This window comes from Pongo pygmaeus, chromosome 8 (genome assembly GCF_028885625.2).
Source record: "Pongo pygmaeus isolate AG05252 chromosome 8, NHGRI_mPonPyg2-v2.0_pri, whole genome shotgun sequence".
NCBI lineage: Eukaryota > Metazoa > Chordata > Mammalia > Primates > Hominidae > Pongo > Pongo pygmaeus.
The window spans coordinates 80,334,653-80,356,687 of NC_072381.2; the positions used below are offsets into that span (position 1 = coordinate 80,334,653).

The 22,035-nt window shown below is 33.3% G+C and overlaps 1 protein-coding gene across 2 annotated transcripts in view; it reads left to right on the forward strand.

The window, feature by feature from the left end:
- Positions 1–22,035, forward strand: part of RTKN2 (rhotekin 2) — a 75,270-nt gene that overhangs the window by 18,736 nt on the left and 34,499 nt on the right. For both annotated transcript variants that reach the window (XM_054436007.2, XM_054436008.2), the window contains 4 exons: positions 3,944–4,002; positions 8,447–8,500; positions 9,935–10,052; positions 13,432–13,629. In XM_054436007.2, the coding sequence (XP_054291982.1) occupies positions 3,944–4,002; positions 8,447–8,500; positions 9,935–10,052; positions 13,432–13,629 (429 nt within the window). The remainder of the gene's footprint in view (positions 1–3,943; positions 4,003–8,446; positions 8,501–9,934; positions 10,053–13,431; positions 13,630–22,035) is intronic.

The window sequence follows — 22,035 nt, forward strand, 5'->3', positions numbered from 1 at the left end:
ATGCAAGGCTTCTACAAGCTGGTTTTGACGGTTTCAGATGTTAGTTTCCCCATTTACTGTAAATTAAAATTCATAGAAGTCTCTGTTTTCTAGCTATGCTGTTGGTGTGGACTATAGGTCATTTTATTTGCTTTCCTTGTTGATCTGAAGGCTTTTGTAGAATGTGTGAAAGCAATCTGATTTAGATGGCTACTACTGTTTTACAGGAACTGGTAAGTCATTCTCTGATCACTTTAACAAATGGTTTAGTGCCTCTTCTATGTGAGCCCCAACCTAAATACTGAGGCCAAAAATATAAATACTCAGAAAGTAATCCTTGCATTTGTGTAACATTTTGAAGAATGACATAGGATACATTTAAAATATTAATTCATTTAGTAGCTCTGTGAGATAGTGAATCTTTTCCCCATTTTACAGATAAAGATGCTGAGGTTAAAAGATTAATAGCAGCCCACTTACGTAATTAGTTAATAATGAGTAAAATCCAATTCTAAGACTTTAGAATCCCTATCTACTGTCTGCTCCATCAAAATGACCGTATCCTTACTTCATTTCATTTAACAGTCCCTAAACATTCATTGAGTTCTTTAGAATGTACTGAACTGAATACCAGGCACTGGTGATAGAGCACTGAACAAACTAGACACCCCACCCCCACCCCCACACACAAAAAAGTGCACACGGAGCTTATATTTCGGCAATATCCTCCATCTGTGCCCTTCCCACTGCCCCCACCACCCCCCAACCCCGCAACCCCTGCTCAACCCAGTTCATTCTTCTTGACTTACTTCTGAAATGCTTTATTTGGCTTTGTAAAAACAATACTAATCAGTGTCATTTATAGCACTGAATTATGTGTGTCATTCAACATAATTGTGATTTTTAATATTGCCAAAATAATTTTGTGAGTTTTGTATGATTATGATCCTACTCTCTCATCCCCAGTTTTTTTGTTCATTGCTCAGGTACTATATCTCAAAAAAGAAAACATATAGGTTGGAAGTGAAAATTGTGTACTCTTAGTTCTATAATAAAACTTGTATTTAAATACATTACTGATTTTATTTTTAAGATATTTATGAAGCTATAAATTTTATGCCATAGTTTTAGGATGGGTTAAAATTTCATGCTAAATGTTTCTGAGTGTTTTAATTTTTACTTATTTGTATGAGAGGTAAAGGATTTTATAACCTGCTTTCAAATAATAGACTCCCATTTAGAATTATTTTAGTACTTCGTTAAGAAAATGTAAAATGCTTTCATCATTGGGCTATTTCTCATTATAACTTGTTAATTTGGGCAAAGAAATGCTCTTTTAAATTCCCACTTGGAACAGTATAAGGTAGGATAATCTGTATTTACTCAGTCAATTTTAATACAAATTTTTGAGCAACAATGTGGCAGATTGGCACCCTCTTTTGGTCATTTTATTTACCTACAGGCAGAAATATAAGTAATAAAAATTAAGTTTGTCTTTTATATGTTTATCTCTATCTTTTAAATTAGCATTTTCAAATCTCAACCAAAATAATGCCCTAGACTGGGTTCATATGGATAAGGTCGACTATTATCTACCTGTGCTTTGTTTTGGTAATTTTGTGGTTATTTGCTATTTCCTCAGGCTGGCTCTCTAATTCTAGCATTCAGAATTAGATTTAATATTGCAGATTTTTAAACAAGTATTTATATTAAGCAAACTATTAGCTACAGTAGCACCTTATTAGACAGATAGTGTTTAACAATTTCATTGTCAATTTGGATTAATTAGAAAAACATCACATTTTAGTACCCTAAATAGCAGTTTTGTTATTTGAATTGAAAGTAATTCAAGCTTCAGAAAATTGAGGCTGAATTACTTCAGTTTTTCTCCTCTCATTTTTTAAAAGACAGACTTAATTCTCTAAGATTATATGGTTAATTGAATTTATATTATAGTTTGACAATATTTGTGTATAATAAGTTTCCTCACCAGTCCTGGAAATGCCTATGCAAATAATTTATAATTGCAGGGGAGAAAGCTATACTCTGCCAGGTAGTTGAGTAGTTTGGAAGGGGGAAATTTTTCTTGGTAAATATTCAGCAAGTTTGCTTTTGGTAGTTCTAGTATTTCAGAATTTCATTCGCCTGCCAAAGCCTCAAATTTAATCCAATTTAATAATACCTAATGGATCTCAACTTTAGCATAATCTATGACCTATTCCATAATACTTAAGTTACTCACTATATTTGAGCTTCCTTGTACTTTTTCACTGAAATAAGTATTTTAAGAATTTATATTATGCATTGCTCATATAGGCATTTTTAGAAATATTACTTTCAAATGCTAACCAATTATGTTTGTATTGTATTTCTTGTACAAGTTTGAAGAAACTGAGATTTGTGTTTGATTTCTAGTGGGCCTTTCAGTATATTATTTCACTAAAATAGATAATAAACTGTTCAATTGAACTGTTGAATTGAACTTTTTACTCTGGGAGGAAGTAATAAGTAAGATAATCTTCTCCGACATTACAAACTAATATAAAATGTTGAACTTCACTCTTTTTAAAATGTATGATTCAACGAAACTTTATTTTGAAATAAACAATGAGTATTTGTATGTTTCACTGAGTGAATTCCCTAGTTTTAATACCAGATATGGCCATAAAGTAATTAGGTAGAATTCTGAGACTATATGGCTTTAAATATACTGCATTATTTTAGTCATACGTAATGTATAATTCTATAAATACTATGTAAATATCTCATATAAACCTACGAACTTTACATCAGTAAATTATTTTAGCTCATTCGAAATATACGTCACCTATATATTTATGAGTTTAATCCAGTAAAGGGGCAAAAAAGTAGGATGATATATTTGTTTTCAAATTTGAATGCATTATAATGAATATATTGGCAGTCTTTTTAACAGACCTACTGAAAGCAGTGTGTTGCTGTCATCCTCTTCCGAAAATTGCTTAGATAACGTCCCATTTCAAACTCCCATCCAGTCTTTCTCCAGAAGCCTTCTTAGAATCAAACAATATCCAAATGGAAAATTTCCATCTTATCACTTATTTGAAGTAACAAATTAAATTAGCTGGTAGTTAATTAGCTGACCAAATTAAATAGGAATGAAAAATACAAAGAATACTCTTAGAATGTGATGGAATGGTAAATGGAATGCTAATGTCTAAATGCAGTTTATTGGGAAAATAGGATATTAGGGAAATAGTCAAAGATTGGATTGTTTCTATCTATTTTTAAAGTTTTCATGGTAATAAAATATTCTAACTTCAGATTTGGAAGTGTCTTATATCCCCAGAATTTCCTTTGAATCATAATATTTTTCTCTCTAAATTTTATTCTGTCTACAGAGCTACTCTGTTTCTCATCTTAGTTTGTTAATTTATTGTTTTAACATACACTTAGTTCTTTGGAATCTTGGGGAAATTAAATATGATATTAAATATGATTATACAGCAGAGGGTACTTTTTTGGATATTTATTAGATTCTATAAGGATAAGATACCCCTGGACAGTCAATTGCATGATTGGGAAGTTCATTAACTTTTTCAGGCCACTGTATCTGGTAAGTTAGAAATGTAATTTATGAAATTGTGATCTAAGGTATTATACTTGTGGGGACATGGACAAATATTGTACATCTTGTTTACAGATACAAATGATCACAAAAGTCTTTCATTGTAAAGTAACCAGTATACAGTCATCAAGGAATATCAAGTTTATATGAAAAATCAGGGAGTGGCCCCAAATATTTCTTTTAACTTGCTGTTGACTAAACATCTTAAAGTTTGAGTCAAATAGTTTACATTAACTGGAAGTCATTATTATTCATGGATATGCATTTGCTTTTAATATTTCGACATTTGTGAAACACTGTTAAAACAATTGCTTATTAGAAAAGATCTTTTTTCCATAAGTTTTTTTGTTTTGACAGTGATGTGAAATTTGAAAGTAAAGAACGAACAGCATGTAAAGGAAAGATTGCCATATCAGGTATGCTATAAATGAATCTTTTATATTGCTGAATAAATTCTATAACGTAACTATATGGTGGATTTTGTTTTATGTCCTGTCTCCATTCTCTTCATTTTGTTTTTCATACCTCTATCAGAATATTTGTTCTAAAACACTGTTTTCAGCATTATATGCTACATTGATATAGAACTTTAGAGTTTAAGAAAATTGTTTCATACGTTACATACTCTACAGTTTTCTCCCTAGTGCAGCCTTGTAAAATAGGTAGAGTAATTGTTATTTTCTACAGACTCAGAGGCTAAGTGACTGAGCTGGGCCAAACCCAAGTCTTTTGACTCTGTTCCTTTCCTGCTCAGAAGCTATAATAATGTTTTTAATGTTTTGTCTAGGTCAGAAGTTCCATGAGGTTTTGGTACCATGTTTATTTTGGTCATCACTTTATACCCAGAAGCTAGCGTGGTGCTTGGCTCATAGTAATTGCTCAATGACTCTTGGATGGATGGCTGCTCTTCATTGCCTGTAGTGTAAAGACCAAACATTTTTCTCCAGTCTTCCATTTTGACCCAATTTTTTTTCTAGTCATATCTTCTATTACTCCTAAACATAAGCTGTCTGCTTTAGCAGACATTTCTCTCCTTGTCCTGGCAACATAACCCATGCTTCTGACACCCAATTAGCTTGTGAAATAGCTACATTCTCTTAAATATCTGTTTGTTTATCTATATATAATGTAATCTCTGTTACCGTTCCAGCTAGAAAGGATGTTTCCTTTCTCTGAATTCCTAATGCAGTTAGGAGACCCTTCACCACTAGATGGCACTTATGCTGTGCAGTCTCAGTTTCTCCAAAGTGTTCAGGAAGCTAAAGACAATGGCTTGGAGATGCCACAGATTGAAATGAATACATGGCTGACTCGTGTGTACACTAGTCAGGTAACGCACTTTTACAAATATTTTCTCATCAGTACATTTTTGAAACACAGTATATACCGCCATTGGTCCTTAAGTAATCACTAGGTTATTGGTTAAAAGTCTTCTACTAGAGAGCCTGCTGCTACATTTGAGGCACTGTCACCTAAGGAACTGTTTCTAGTAATATTTTTCTGGATAAACAAAATTATCACACAGGACAGTAGACCTACGTTTTACAAAGTACATAAATGGCCAAAATCTGAAGAATTGCATTCAGCTAAGCAAAATATTCTTCAGAAAATAACTGGAATATGTAAAAATTTGTTGCTTGTTTTATAGTTCTTTATATTTGTTTTTATCTTCATAATACAAAACAACATGTTTTATCCTTGTATCCTTTTGCTATCAAACATGTACTTTTATGTGGTATTGTTCATTATGTGCAATACATTTTTTGTGAATAAATTACTATAGATCTTTGAGATTTTATAAAAACTAAACATATCCTTCATTTCTTGCTTCTAATATAGTGTCACTCAGTATATAAATGACATATGTTAAGTTGCTGTTAAACACTCAAATGCCATGATAGTGAACATCTATTGTCATTTCATAACAGTTTGATTGTAGCAATTCATAATATTAGAAATAACTGTACATTTAGAAGGAGGCTCTTAAGTAAAAGTATTTAAAATAAAATAAAAAACTCTTTCCTGCCCACAATTACTCAAGTGTAAAAATTGAACTTATTTCTGCATGTGTTTCTTCTTTCCAAAAGATAATTTTAAATTAAGGAACGGAAACTCTGAGAAAATCGGATACTTACGTAATCTTTTCATCTTTTCCTAGACTTAATTATATCTTGTATGTGTTTGTAAAAACAAAATAAAAAATGAATTCACCTTTATAAATCCATTTTCTCTTGATATTGGGATGAAAATGTGACCTTTGTTTTGGTAAAGATGAATATTTGCAACAAAGTTTCATAATGTTTTGAGATTACATTGATAGCCAGAAAATACCTGGGTTTTCTGTTTCCAGCTACACCACTCCCTGGCCAGGTCTTTATGAAACTAAATCACAAATTTACTCTTATTATTTCTGCTGAACACCAAATATTTACCATATGTAAATGTAGTATTTACCGTAATTATATTGTGGTAATTAGCTTAGTCACCGACTACTAATTTAATGAATAAACCAAATCAGTTCACCAAGTACCTTAGTTTTCACTATTGAAAATGATAAACAGACTTCTGGGACTTGATAGCATCAAGTCAGCTGTCTTATTATGACTCTCCCAGTTTACCATTAAAATGTCAATGAAGACATAAAACAAGACAAAGGTTAGAGTACTGTAAACTGAAACTGAGCCATTTGCAAGAATCTGGAAGGAAGTTCTATCATTGGAAGCTGAATTCAGAAATAGAGTTGATGGGTTACAAATCCATTGCTATCTGAAGAGCACAAGACTACCTGGAAAATCGGTATCCAACTTCTCCTCTTGTGGAGCTGATATCTACCCTCCTCTTTTAGGCATGGGATAGAAGAAGGCTGACCCACAGGTTGTGGGTGTACAGCAAAGGAAGTCAGGATCCATGTCCCTCCCATGATAGTGTAAATAGTTAATGCTCTGTTAATACTAACAGAGCAAGAACAGCTGTGAATAAGTACAGTTGTGAAATGAAATGAGTCAGCAGCTGTGGTCAAGCAAGAAGAAGTGGACTTTTTGGCAGGATACCAGCCAAGTCATAATTACAAAACAATAAAGCATTCTCATAAAAAGCAAAAACAAAATTACAATGTCTGTTATGCCAATATAATTTAACAATTTTAGAAATTCTAGCTAAAATAATAAGAATAAAAGATGAAACTATTGAAAAGAAATAGATTAATTGAATACTGTTTGAAGATAATAGATTGTAGGCCCGGCACGGTGGCTGACGCCTGTAATCCCAGCACGTTGGGAGGCCAAAGCAGGCAGATCACTTGAGGTCAGGAGTTTGAGACCAACCTGGCCTACATGGTGAACCCCTCGTCTCTACTGAAAATCCCAAAATTAGCCAGGTGTGGTGGTGCATGCCTGTAATCCCAGGTACTCCAGAGGCTGAGGCAGGAGAATCACTTGAACCCCGGGGGCAGGGGTGGTAGGGGAGGGTGGAGGTTGCAGTGAGTAGAGATCGCACGATTGCACTCCAGCCTGGGTGATAGAGCAAGACTCTGTCTCAAAAAAAAAAAAGATAATAGATTGTAGACTTACAAAACTTAAGAGAATTTACTGCAACACTATTTGAATAAATAAAGAATTCAGTAAAAGTGGCTGGGTTCAAGATAAATATACAAAAAGTGGTAGTTTATCTTAAAATCAACAATAACTAATTAGAAAATATAATAGCAAAAAAGATACCCTTTACAAGAAAACCTCCAAAAACCAAAAATATTAATTATTCAAGAATAACCTTAATAAAAATGTAAAGACAAATTATTATGCTGTTCTGTATAAAAACAGAATATTATAAAGTTATCAGTTCCCAAATTAATTTGGATAATGGAATACTAATAAAACACTTGGGAAAGGGGGATTTTGACAAAATTTGTTCTAAAATTTATATAAAGACATTAGCAAGTAAGATTAAGGTGTTTTCAGAAAAGAAATATATCTAACAAATTAGTAAGTATATTATAAAGGTACAATAGTTAACAATAGTATAGTGTTGCCAGGCATGGTGGCTCATGCCTGTAATCCCAGCACTTGGGGAGGCCAAGGAGGGCAGATTGCTTGAGCCCAGAAGTTGAAGAACAGCCTGGCAAACATAGTGAACTCTGTCTCTAAAAAAAAAAAAAAGAAAAAAAAGTATAATTAGGCAGCCGGGTGCAGTGGCTCACACCTGTAATCCCAGCACTTTGGGAGGCCTAGGCAGGCGGATCATGAGGTCAGGAGATCAAGACCATCCTGGCTAACACGGTAAAACCCCATCTCTACTAAAAATAGAAAAAAATAAGCCGGGAGTGGTGGCACATGCCTATAGTCCCAGCTACTTGGGAGGCTGAGGCTGGAGAATCGCTTGAACCCAGGAGGCGGAGGTTGCAGTGAGCTGAGATCGTGCCACTGCACTCCAGCCTGGGCAACAGAGCGAGACCCTGTCAAAAAAAAAAAAAAAAGAAAAATAGTATGGTGTTGGTATTTAGCTAGACAGTAAATTAATAAATGATTCAAATTTATAAAAGTATAGCCAAGGAACAGACATTTACTCAGAATGGCATATATGATAAAGATGTCATAATTAATCAGTAAGGAAGAAACAGATATATATGGAGTTAGAACAGTTATTTTTGTAAGAAGAATATATTTTTACCCCACAAAAATTTCACAGATCAACTTTTTAAAAGTACAAACTACAAACAATGTGTAGAAAATGTGCTGTTAAATAATAACACTTTATTTTAGCTATAGTAGTCAGAATTATTATGGAATGCAGAGGTTCAGGTCACTGTAAAGAATAAAACTTACCAAAATTATTACTTGTCATTTCTTTTTCCCTTCTTTATAGATATTCGAATACCACTAATGTGGAAAGACTCTGATCACTTCAGCAATAGAGAACGTATGTATGATTTTAATTTGTAATTGAAATGTTTTCTTTAGTATGTAGTGTATCTGATTATTGAGAAAAAGGACTGCTTCCTTGCTGAAATAAATTGATGTCATTTGAAAGAATAAGCAGCATCTTGAACTGTTTTCTGATTTTTAATATAAATATGTTGCAGTCACTTGATACTAATTAATATAGTGCATATGTAGTGTACTTTTAGTTGTTGATAGGAACCAGTGCTAGAACAGTGCGGGTTCACAGTGGGAATGGGGGAAGGGAAATATGGAACAAAAGCAAATGTTTAGCGAATAAAGGTAAAGCCAACATTTCTTGTATTTGACCAGAATCTGGAAGATTTTTCTGCCTTATTTCATTACTTCAGGTTATTTAACAGGATGAAATAAGGAAAGATTTTTAGCTTGATCTGATTTTTTTTCCTTCAATATTTTATGGTTTTATATAGTCTTTATAAATCCATGTATTGCTTAGGTCATGGAAATTAACCTGGAATGACTTCTAGCTGTTAGAGGCAAAGCAGGAAAGATATGATAATACTTTATCTTTTTTGTCTATTGTGATAGCTTTGTTCCTTGTACTTTAAAAACTGAATCATATTAAGCATAATTAGTTTTATATGAAGAATTTAAAATCAGGTTAGTGTTTATTATTCAATTAGGAAATATAATTTACTTTACAAAGGAATACATGTGGGAATTAAGTAAAGCTTTCTGATTACTAAAGAGAGTAAGTTTTTCTGAAGAGCAACATTTTCTCAATAATGAGGATTTAGCCTTTTAATCACCTAATACTTTTTAAAACATCACCAAATTAAAAGGCCCAGCAGCTATGTTTTTTGTGTTCTCATGTCTATTTTATTGTTGTTTTTTTTTTTCTTGTGGTTTCCTCCCTTGCTGTTAGTTTGGTGGAAAATATTTTGCTGTCGTTAATGTGCCTACTCTTAACCTCTTCTAATAAAAAACATCTTTTTCTTAAATAGACTTGGAAACCAAAATGACAGAGGTAGTAGCAGTGCGTGTGTTCACGCGCACATGCCCGCGCATGTGTGTATATAAAGTTTACTATTAATTAAAGCTTAAGAAGTTTAATAGGAATTAAATTTATGAGTTAGGTGGTTTCTTTAGGCTGCTGAGAGGCCTGTATATTTAACTTTATTTTTTGCTTCCTTGTTTAATTGTTGTGTTCTAGTTGAGTAAGATATTCCTATATACTGGCAGAACACTGTAAGACTTAAGGGTTACAGTATACAATGTATGAAAAGAATCTATTAATAATATTTAAGTCACTGTAAGACTTAAGGGTTACAGTATACAATGTATGAAAAGAATCTATTAATAATATTTAAGCTAATATTTGTTTTCAAGTAGATTTTAACATAATGATTTATTACATGGATTGTTGCTTAATATGTTGTTATTTTTCCTCCAGGATCACAACGCTATGCCATTTTTTGTTTATTCAAAATGGGAGCTAATGTGTTTGATACTGATGTGGTGAATGTGGATAAAACAATCACAGATATATGTTTTGAAAATGTAACCATATTGTAAGTATTTTTTAATCTTCGGAGAATAAAAATAATCTAAAATTCTTCTTTTTTAAAAGGAAGTTCTTATTATTGGTTCTTTGGATTCTTTTTATGTTTAAATGTTTAAGTGATCTTTAAATGTTTAATATCATTTTAAAAATTACTTTGTTCAGAAGAAGTCCGTTTCTCTATCTGCAGTTTTCTGATGTGAAATAAAAATGGAAATCTTGTAATTACTATTAGCAGTAAATGTTTGACTTATTAGATATGACCCATTTTTTAAATTTTTAATAAATATAGTTCAGTTATTAACTAAGCTATGCATACAACAGAATAGAATATCCTGTAATGTTACTTGATATAGAGAGAATTTAAGCATAAAACAGGATTTTTATCTGATGTAGGATGTTTGGTTGCAGAAATACTAAAATAGTATAGCAACTTTATTTACAAGATAGTCCTGAAATACATGCTATAGGAAGAGCACTTTGAAATTTTGGGGTGTTCTTTTTCTTATGGTGCACTTCTTTCATGTACTTCAAAACAATAAAAAAAAATGGGTGATCCTCAGGGCTGTTTTTATTGTCCCTGCTCTTTTACAGGCTCATTTTATTGTGGTCATAATACAGAATAAGAAAGAACTCCTTGTGTAGCCATAGAAGTCATTTTTAACTAACATAGTTTTTCCTGCCCTCCTTCAAAGGTTCTGTGTGCCTAAATCAGTGTGGAATTTGTATTTTAGACTTTTAAAGACACGATATTTAGATCTAAATGTTAATAGCTACTAACTATTAATATAAAAATCCATGTGCATGGTTTTTGCCATTTTCAGCTGTGGAGCTAGACAGGTGAGATTTCAGATGCCTAGTTTTGCCACTCACATAACATTAAAAAAACCAGTAGCAAACCATATTTTGTGGCTTCTGGTCCAGTGTCTCATAGTAATAGTATAGCCTGGAAAAATAAAATGCATTGTTCTGAGTTATAAGTAGTAATTCAGGCCTTCTTACAAGCTGTATTGAACCAAAGGAATTTATTTAGGATCCAAAACATATCCCCAAATGCTTATATAATTGAGGCTAAAAAAATTACTTTTTTCTTAATTATCTGAATACATTTATTTCCATTATCAACTATTGCTAGTGAATTTTTTTTTCTGCCAAAATTACCAGTTAATGGGCCCTTTTCTTCACATCATTTTGCTATTGTTTGTTTTGATCATGAAGACAAAAATCAGACTTTTTTCCAGGGAAAGAACAATGGAAGTTACTGAGGAAGACAACACATGATTTATAGTTTTTTGAGAATTCTGTAAATATTTTAAATTGTACTAAAAATAACTGCTGACAAATGTTCTAAATGTTGAAAAATGTGCTTTTTGTTATGATTGTTTTTAATAAGTATTCAATATTTATGAATCTCTGGTTTTTCTCTAAATATTGACATTTGTTAGTCATTACCAGGAATACTGTATGTTTAAAAGTTGCCAAATAATAAACTATAAAAATAGCTGGAAGTTATTCCTGGGATTTATTCAAACTATAGATTGGCCATTTATATCTTTAAAAGTCTCTGCTCCATTTTTTATATCTCTGAAACTGATGGATCTTCCATCTGCAAGTAACATCTGCTGCTGATGGACCTCTTTTGCAGTCTTAAGTATATTTTATTGTTAGTAACACCACCACAGTCTTTAATGCTAAAGGTAGTTCAAAGGTAGTTCGTTGTGTCTGAAAAAGGGTAAAGCCAATCTTAACATTTGCTAAAATTGGAGAATTTTGCATATTTATTTAATAAATATATATCTAGTACCTTCTACATTCCAGGCACAATACTAGGTTAAGAACACAAAGATCAGCCAGACAGCACCCATTCTCAAGGAGTTCATGCTTTGAAGTACATTTTCCCCCTAATAACCATATAGTAAAATGTTATTTATAGTTATTAGGTACAAAAGTGGGGGAGGGTCAGGGGACACAGTGACGAGGGCACTATAAGTGACTATAAAGAAGAAATGAAAATGAAAGATTCAGCAGATTTTTTTTGGAAGAACAGTCATTTCAGAAAATTATACATATAAATACCTTAAAAATGTATTAAAGGAATGACAAGGAGAAATAGTATTGGCAACAAAATGACCAGGGTATTTTATGCTTTCTTTAACATGCCTATGTATATATTGGTTAAATTGAGTTAAGATTGCCCTAGTTTTGAAGCTGATATCTCTGAAAGTTGAAGTAACTCTCTCAGGCCATTTAGATGCTAAATAAACACTGAGAGATTCTGTCTCATTAACATATATTAACATAAACTTATCCTAAATTCTTATTTTTTTCCCCATAAACCTTGCACTTAATGAGAAGATTTTGCAGTCTTCTCTTGGCTCCCCTGCAGTCTTTTATTTATTTTAAAAAGAAATTTTATTGTGTATATTTGAGGTTTATAACACGATGTTACAGGATACATATAAATAGTAAAATGTTACTATAATCAAACAGATTAACATCTGTCATCTCACAGTTACTTTTTGTGACAAAAGCAGCTAAAATCTATTTAACAAAAATCTCTAACACAATTTTATTAACATTTGCTTCATGTTTTTACAGTACATTATATCTCTAAACTTATTCATCCTACATATCTGCTATTTTGTGTCGTTTGACCTATATCTCCCCATTTCCTCTCCCCCAATCCTTGCCCATGGTAACCACTGTTTTTTTCTCTATTTCTATGGTTTTGAGCTCTTTTTTTTTTAATATTCCACATATAATTGAGATCATACAATATTTTTATTTCTATGCTTGGCTTATTTAACTTAATATCCTCCAAGTTCATCCGTGTTGTAGCAAATGGCAAGATCTCCTTTCTTAAGGCAGAATGGTTGTCCGTTGTGTGTGTGTATACACATGTACCTTATTTTCTTTATCTGTTTCACCATTGGTGGACATATCCTGGTGATTGTGAATAATGCTGCATTCTTATAGTTTCTTCAATATCTTGGCTATTGTGAATAATGCTGCAATGAACAGGGGAGTGCAGATAACTTCACAAGGTAATGATTTTACTCCTTCCAGTATAAACCCAGAAGAAGGATTGCTGGACCATATAGTAGTTTCCTTTTTAATTTCTTTAGGAACCTCTATACTGCTTTCCATAATGACTCCACCAGTAGTGTGTACTAGGGTTCCCTTTTCTCCATACCCTCGTCAACAGTTTATCTCATGCCTTTTTGATAATAGCCATCCTTATAGGTGTGAAGTAGTATCTCATAGTGGTTTTAATTTGCATTTTCCTGATGTTAAATGCTGATTTTAATGTTACATAAACATAAAAGAATGTTATAATTTTATTTTCTACTGAGTTAAATTTCCAACATTATGAATGCCCTTGTTTTTAGTAATGAAGCAGGGCCAGACTTTCAGATAAAGGTGGAAGTATATAGCTGCTGTACAGAAGAATCTTCTATAACCAACACACCAAAAAAGCTAGCTAAGAAACTCAAGACATCTATAAGTAAAGCTACAGGAAAGAAAATAAGTTCAGTGCTTCAAGAAGAGGATCATGAAATGTGCTTGCTCCTCAGCTCTGCTGTTTTGTAAGTTTTTAATACTGTATTTATGATGACATAATTATACATTCATGATATTTTAAAGTATATGTGAAGTGTATGTTTACTTTATAAATGGAAAAACATCAGGAAACAAAAACAAAACTTAGTTGTTTGACATTTACTCAACTGAGGTATCCTTAATACTCCTTTAAAGGTAGGAAGTTGGGTGAAAGTGTTTTCAGTGATTTGGAATTCTAATACAAGTTGAATATCCCTTATCTGAAAGCCTTCAGACCAGAAGTGTTTTAGATTTGGACTTTTTCAGATTTTGGAATATTTGTATATACATAATTAGATATCTTAGGGATGGCACCCAGGACTAAACATTACATTAATTTTATATATATATGTACACACACACACACACACACACACACACACACACACACACACACACCCCTTATACATATAGCCTGAAGGTAATTTTCCATGATATTTTTAATAATTTTGTGCATAAAACAAAGTTTTGACTGAGTTTTGACTTCAAACATCACATGAAGTCAGGTGTAGAATTTTCCACTTGTGGTGTCATATAGGCATTCAAAAAGTTTCAGATTTTGGAGCATTTCAGATTTTCAGAGTGGAGATGCTCAGCTTGTATCTACCAAAAAAATGAAATGTTGTTGGAAAGGAACTATGTATATGTCAAAGTGTTTCTTTACATATTAATCTACTAATTAAATTGCTGTATGTATGTCATGCTTTATTCATATTGCCCAATTCTGGAAAAAATCCTGTCTTGATTTGTTCAAATCAGAATCCAAACAAGGTCTACAATATTACATTAAAGTGAGTCTTTTAAGTTTCTTTTAACCTAGTACAATTTCCTGTCCTCTTTTTTTCTTATCATTATTTATTGAAGAGACTAGGTCTTGTAGAATTTTCCATATTTTGAATTTAGTTGATTGCATCTTTGTGGTCTTTTTTTACATTTTTTTCTGGCCCTTGTATTTCCTATAACCTCGCAGTTAGATCTAGAGGACTGATTAGATTCGGTTCTCTTTTAGGGGAATAATATTAATATTATTAGATGTACTTCCTACTAGCTTCTAATAGGAGGCTTTGTCCCACTTTCAGTGACGTTAAAATTGATCATGTTAAAATGTTAGGTGTTGCCAGCCTAACCCATCCAGTATAAAGTTCTCTATCAGTCTTTTATCTAATGGTTTTTAACAGCCAAGGCTAATCATTTATTATTTCATTATGGATTATAATTTGGTGACTTTGTATATCTGTCCTGCATTCTTCTCTTCCAAACTGGAATTCATGCAAAGAATGTGTCCTTGTAAACTCTGTGGATACAACTACAATGACATTGGTGGAGGAAACAGAAGAAAAAATGCCTGATTCTTCTGTTTACTAGATTTTAGAATATTAAGTTGAAACCCTAGCAATCATGGAGGTGATCAGTGTTGTTTATTTGAACTCTTGAATTTTCTTTTCTTTTTCTTTTCTTTTTTTTTTTTAAGACAAGTCTGGATCTGTTGCCCAGTCTGGAGTGCAGTAGAGCTCTCAGCTCCCTGCAGCCTCAGCCTCCTGAGTAGCTAGGACTACTGGCACATGCTACCACGCCTGGTGGTTAATTTTTGTATTTTTCTTGTAGAGATAGGGTTTCACCACATTGCTCAGGCTGATCTCAACCTCATGGGCTCAAGCAATCCACTTGCCTCAGCTTCCCAAAGTGCTGGGATTACAGGTATGAGGCCACCACACCCAGCCTTGAATTTTTATAATGTTTGTGTTTCAATCTGCCGTTCTCTTTGATGCCCAAATTGTTCATCTTTGATCAGTGGGAAACCGTTAAGCTGACTTCTACATCCTTTGACACAACCTAATCTTTGATAGCTTTTTTGCTTTCTGACACAGTACGATGTTCCCCTTTCACCTTGTATTTTTCTGCCAAGACTTGGAAACACCATTTCTCCAAGGAGCGTGGTTTCCTTCAGATACCTTCTTTAAACATTGTATTTGTTTCTTCACAAATAGTTTTATGTTGATGTTTCTTTGGAACACTGTTGATCAAGCTGCATTCCTAGAATTTCTTTGCATGTTTCGTCGAGTTGGCTCTTCAGCACGTCAATAATTTTACTGTAATTATAAAAAGCAAAATGTTTTAGGTATAGATCCTAGAAACGCCAGTCATCAAAATTTAATGAAATTACTCTTTTCATGTGAGATATATTACATGCAAAATATACTTTGGCACTCTAGCATAGTGTCTTTCAATCTCTTTGGATTGATGCTTATGCTAAAAAAATACATTTTACATCGTGACTGAGTGCACAGTTATGTAAGCAGATAGATTTTATGAAGTAATTCTTAACCCTTACTATTTACAATATAATTATCAGGCATTTTCTTATTCTTTTGCTTTCAGTTTTTTAATGCTGTTTGTAAATCATTAAATTGATTTCATGACCCATGAATCATTCCCAGTCCACATTCTGAAAAACAGTCATAGAAGATGTCTTTCCAATATAAATGTCAGTTAAAAGGAGGCAAGAGACCTTTAATTTTCTTCTCTTAGATCTAAGACCATCTTTAAAACTTTTCTGCATTAATATGATATCAAGGATTTGCTGGAAGGTACTTTAATTCAGTCATAAGGTGGTAGAATTAATTCTTTTTAATGATTAGATAAACAATTCTATTTCCAGGTTTAAGCAGGTTTTAGTGCAGAAAGAGATCTTAGAGATAATTACCCAGTTCAATAATTTTTACATTTTTTAAGTTGCAAAACTCCTATTTTAAAAATGACAGGACCAGTAGTGTCTCTTATCCAACTACACTATATGGTAGAAAAGTTACATTTTTCCCTCACTTTCTCATATGAAAGGCAAAGATGTTCATACACAATCACTCCTTTTTGAAAGCTTTTCAGAAACATTTTTGGAGTTTCATGCACCTTTACAGTATGTAAAAACAATGAATGAACTTCTTAAACAGTTTAAAACTTCATTGTTTGGCCACGAATACTCGATTTTTAATTTCTGTAATTTATTACTTCTGTGATCCAACAGAATTAATTTACTCTCTAAGTTTTTGTTTTTCCTTCTGTAATAATAATACATAATAATATCCCAACTCCATAGGATAATTACAAGATTTAATAAGATAATTCATGGATTTGGTTTATAAAGGAAGCATTTTGTGTAAGCTCTGTTACCATTATGGTTACTATTTTTACTGTTCCCAGACCAGTGCTTTTTCTAGGCCTTTTTTTTTTTTTTTAACTCATGCTAAAACTTTACAGTTTAGAAACTTGACATAGGATTATAAAATGTAGCCACATTTTTTCATTTAAACTACGTTTATAATTTTATAGGAGGTCATTTAAATGATGTTAGAAACTATATTTAAGGCTGGGGGCAGTGGCTCATACCTGTAATCCCAACATTTTGGGAGGCTGAGGCAGGCGCAGGAGTTCATGACCAGCCTGGGCACCATGGTGAAACCCCTTCTCTACTAAAAATACAAAAAAACCAGCCCAGCTGTAGTCCCAGCTACCCAGGAGGCTGAAGTAGGAGAATCACCTGAGCCTGGGAGGTTGAGGCTACAGTGAGCTGTGATCATGCCACTGCACTCCAGCCTGGGTGACAGAGTGAAACCCTGTCTCAAAAAAGAAAGAAAGAAAGAAAGAAATTATATTTAATCTATATTTCTTTTTGAAGCCTAGAGGAATTTTTGAGAATAAATTATTGTGCATTAAGTTCTTTTTAATAGACAGGCATATAGATCTTGGAGTGCCTGTTTTTCCTGTTCAGAATTTTTCATTCTATTTGGTTTATTCTGAGTTCAAACACTAATTTTCTTTGTAAACATTTCCCCCTTGAATCTTGCATGCCGTTTGTTTATTTGATACCATTAAAGTTGGTCAAAAGATAAAATAAAACCTTTTACAACATTTCACAAATCATGTCCTTCTAATACCAGCATTCTGTTGACACTGTAGTGTGAACCCAGAGTCTTCTAGGTTAACTCATAGCCCAGGACTACTCTTACCTGATGCTTCCTTAACTGACCACTTTAGCACCATGGTAGGAGTTTAAAAATCAGGATGCATAAGGGGATCAATTTTGTATATTTAAGTGATCTAGGTCAATGCAAAGATTTCTAATACAGCTTTTAGTCTTTAACCAAAATGTACACATATAAAATGATAAAATTTTCCCTAGTAATATGATATGTGACCAAATATAGCCGTTCTTCCTGACAAGAGTGCATTTTTTAGACTACCATTTAAGCCATTTTTTTCATAACATTCCCCTTCCTCCAAAAAAATGTTGTAACAATTGGCCTATTTGATAGAAAAAAAAATGTAGCTGATTAAACTTTTGGGAACTCAATATTAGGGTTGGCTAAAAGGAATGAGTGTAATGTTTTAGAAAGAAAATGTTATCCTGACAAGAATGTTTTAAAAGTGAGGTCACTGTTGGTTTTGGAAGCACTGGCATTGTAGTTAGTCATGTTTTAAAAATGAAGCAACTTGAAATATCATAAAGTATTGTTTGATCTGAAAGAAGACAGTGAACATTTTTGGTAATTTTTAGTAAGCTCCCTGATAAGATTCATTTATTCATTTTATTGTGGAATTTAGCTTACTAAAATTCCTTTAGCCAGATTTTCCCAGTGCATCTAATAGCTGAATTAACTATTTTATGCTCCTTGATAACTATTTAGTACATTATTCTTTAAATATACATCATTTTAAGCAATCATCTTGTGAAAACTGGTAAAATTCAGTATGATTATTTACTTGACAAAAGATGTATTGTTTCTTAAAAATAAGCCACTAATACTACATTTTATAATACTACATTTTAAATATGATTAAAGTTATAAAACGTGCATCCAAACACTTGTTCAGAATACATGGATTATTTATGTTTTGAGGAACGAGACTTTTAAAGATTTGGTGATGTGACAGATAATACAGTTTGTAAACATAACTAAGAAGTTATTCAACTATTGTATATAATTAATTAAATCATTGTAGAAATGATTATTCAGCAATTATGTCATTTGGTAAATTCAAAGGTTAATAGGTCCCTGCACTCAAAATTCTTCCAGTTTAGTAAAGTGTAGTCACTATTTGTTTTAAAGGAAAAAGTATCTTGAACTATTTCTTAATGAGTTATAAAGCCAATATAATACACTGGGGCTCAATGAGTTATAAAGCCAATATGATACACTGGGGCTCTCTTTCCAGTATACCTCTTGCAAGCTACAGGCAAGTCAGTTACATTCTCTGAACATCAGTTTCTTCATCTGAAAATGTGGAACAAAATATCTGCCCTGCCTACCTCTAGCAGTTTTTTTGAATCTTAAAAAAGATGTTGCTTGTCAAAGTGCCTTAAACTGCACATAGAGATGAAGTATGACAATGCTTTGCATGCAGTTGATTCCTAGGGGTGGTTTTCATCCTGTTACCACTTAACCACATTAATCATTTTGTTAGAAAAATAATAGGCCCAGTGCACAGTGCAGTCGCTCATGCCTGTAATCTCAGCACTTTGGGAGGCCGAGGTGGGTGGATCACCTGAAGTCAGGAGTTTGAGACCAGCCTGGCCAACATGGTGAAACTCTGTCTCTACTAAAAAAAAATACAAAAAATTAACCAGGCGTGGTGGCGAGCACCTGTAATCCCAGCTACTTGGGAGGCTGAGGCAGGAGAATCTCTTGAACCCAGGAGGCAGAGGTTGCAGTGAGCTGAGATTGAGCCATTGCACTCCAGCCTGGGCAAAAAGAGCGAGACTCCGTCTCAAAATACAAAAAGAAGAAGAAAAATAATAGAAACTTGGAAATAGAACCTAGAAGGAAAAAGTTACTCATAGTTTCTAAACCAAATACTTTTTAATCATTTAAAGCTGATATTTTACTTTCAGGTTTTTAAATGTCTAGCTTTGGGGGATATTTAGATAATAATTATACTGCACATTCAACTTTCTTCAGAATTTATTACAGAGTCTTTACATAATTATTTTGATGGCTACATTATCTGTTAGTTGGCTATATCATAGTTTAGCTGTTTTTAGAGGAGGCTATCAATAATTTTTTTCATATTGTTATGTGTCATTCATTGGAAATAGAGGTAAATATCTTACATATTAACCTTAAAGTAGTTAAAAGATGTCTTAGTCACAATCATTTCTTAAGGCCCAAGAAAAAAATTTAAACATATAGTTTGGTTATCACATAATTTTAGTCAATTCTGCCACACAAATTGCCTTCTGAACATGCCATCTCTCTAGTGCACCCAGTACAGATGCAGTGAATAACATAGTTTCTTCCTGTGCACACTAATAGCAGTGTTTAACATTCTACAGTATATTGAAATGACTCTTCCTAAAGTGAAGACTACTCAAATGTTTTTAGTTGTCAATGAGAATAAATTACAGTGTCAGTCCTAAAAATAAAACCCAAAAGTGTCTTCATTCTCTTTCTTTCTGTATCCTACCATTTCAGATATTTTTCTTGATAGACTTAACATACATGTGTTAAGAATAATACAAGTATTAGCCCATCTAATACCTTGACCTCTCAGTTTCATGACCTTGCACCAGTAATCTTGTCCTCTTTCAATTCAACAATCTACCCCATGATTGTATTCTAGATCTTGTCATTACTAGTAATTGCATGTCCTCTGTAATCTTTGTAGTAGGTATCCCACTGTCTCCACCATCTCCCACATTTCCAGGTTCTTCCCTTCAGTACTCTGACTCCAACTTAGCTTAGAATACATAATTTACTGTTTTATCCTTTCCTAGCATCTCTCTTTTTTTGTCATACTTGCCTTGGAAAAACTCCAACCTTGGTTAACTCCTACTTTTAGCTCCTTTGCACTCGTACTTATGAGGAATAGATGAAGAAGCAAGAGAAAAACAGTTATACTTCCTGGTCTCACTTGAGATACATAATCCCTAACCTTAAGTGCGTTCTCAGTATGACCGAGCAATTCTACTGTTTCTATAGTCTTCTACTTTACCTCTCTTCAAGGTAAGTATTTCACATGTTCTCCTCTCTAACCACCAATATCCTCTCTCTGCCCCTCATTCATAGCTGATAACTTTGTTTCATATGTCATTGATATTACTGAAATAATTGGAGAGAAAAATAACCTCCATCCACCAAATCTTCCAGCCTACCCACATCTGCCTCAGTGTTTGCTGTTTCTTGTGAACTGCCTTCACCTCATCTAAGGCCTGTCTACTTGTGCACTAGAGCCCACTTCTCAGTTACTCACAGTAGGCTCCTGCATGTTTCCTCCCCTCCTATCCTACATCACCAACTTTAGTACAGCATCATTTCTGTATACTTATAAACATGCTGAAATACCTTCAATTTCATAACTATCCTTCATGGAAAATAATTTTTTATTTCATAACTAGCCTTCATGGAAAATAATTTTTTATATTCCTATCTCTACTTCCTCTTCTGCCATTCTCTATTGAACCATTTCAGTTGGCTTACCTCATGTTACCTCCATCCTGTCCTACAGAAACTACTCTCGTCAAGATCAACAGTGATCTAATGTTGCCACATTTGATTGTCAGTTATTGGAGTTCCTCTTCCTGGACCTTTTGGTATTAACACAATTGATCACTCTCCTTGAAATACTATTTTTATATGGCGTCTAGAATACCACTTTCTTGATTTTTCTTCCACCTCAGTAACCATTTATTCATTGCCTGTCTCCTTTGTTCATTGCTCTTCATTTAATGGAGTGCTTGTGTCCCAGTATTTGGTCCTTGGACTTCACCTAACTAACTTTCATTAAATTTCATGTATATACTGATAACTCCCAAATTTATATCTCCGATACCTATTCCTCTTCTAACTCCAGACTCATATATCCAGTTGCCTGGATGCATCTAGATACTGAAAACAATCTCAAATAATGCACCTGGATATCAAAAACAATCTCAAACTTATTTGCCCCAAACTGAATTCTTACCTCCTGTATCTGTTTCTCTCTCAGTCAGCCTCATTTCAGTTCATAACAATTCCATTTTTCTAGTTGCTTGGACCAGAAGCCTTGGAGATGTCTTTAATTCTTTCCTTGCTTTCACATCCTGTCTTTGCACTGAAACTTAGAGAATGTATCAGGAATCTGAACCATTTCTCACCACCCCACCACCACCATTCTATTCCAGGCCTGCAACAGCTCTTGCCTGGTCAATTGCAGTAGACTTTTAGTTGGTGTCTTCATTTTTCACTCCTGGCCTCTGTAGTCTGTTCTCCACATAGCAGCCAGAGGGATCATTTAATTTTGATACAAGTCAGATGATAGCACATGACTCTGCTCGGAACCTACCATTTGCTGTACATCTCACTCCAAATCCAGTGTTTCTTACCATGCCCCACCAGGACTGTGGTATTGTCTGTCTGTTT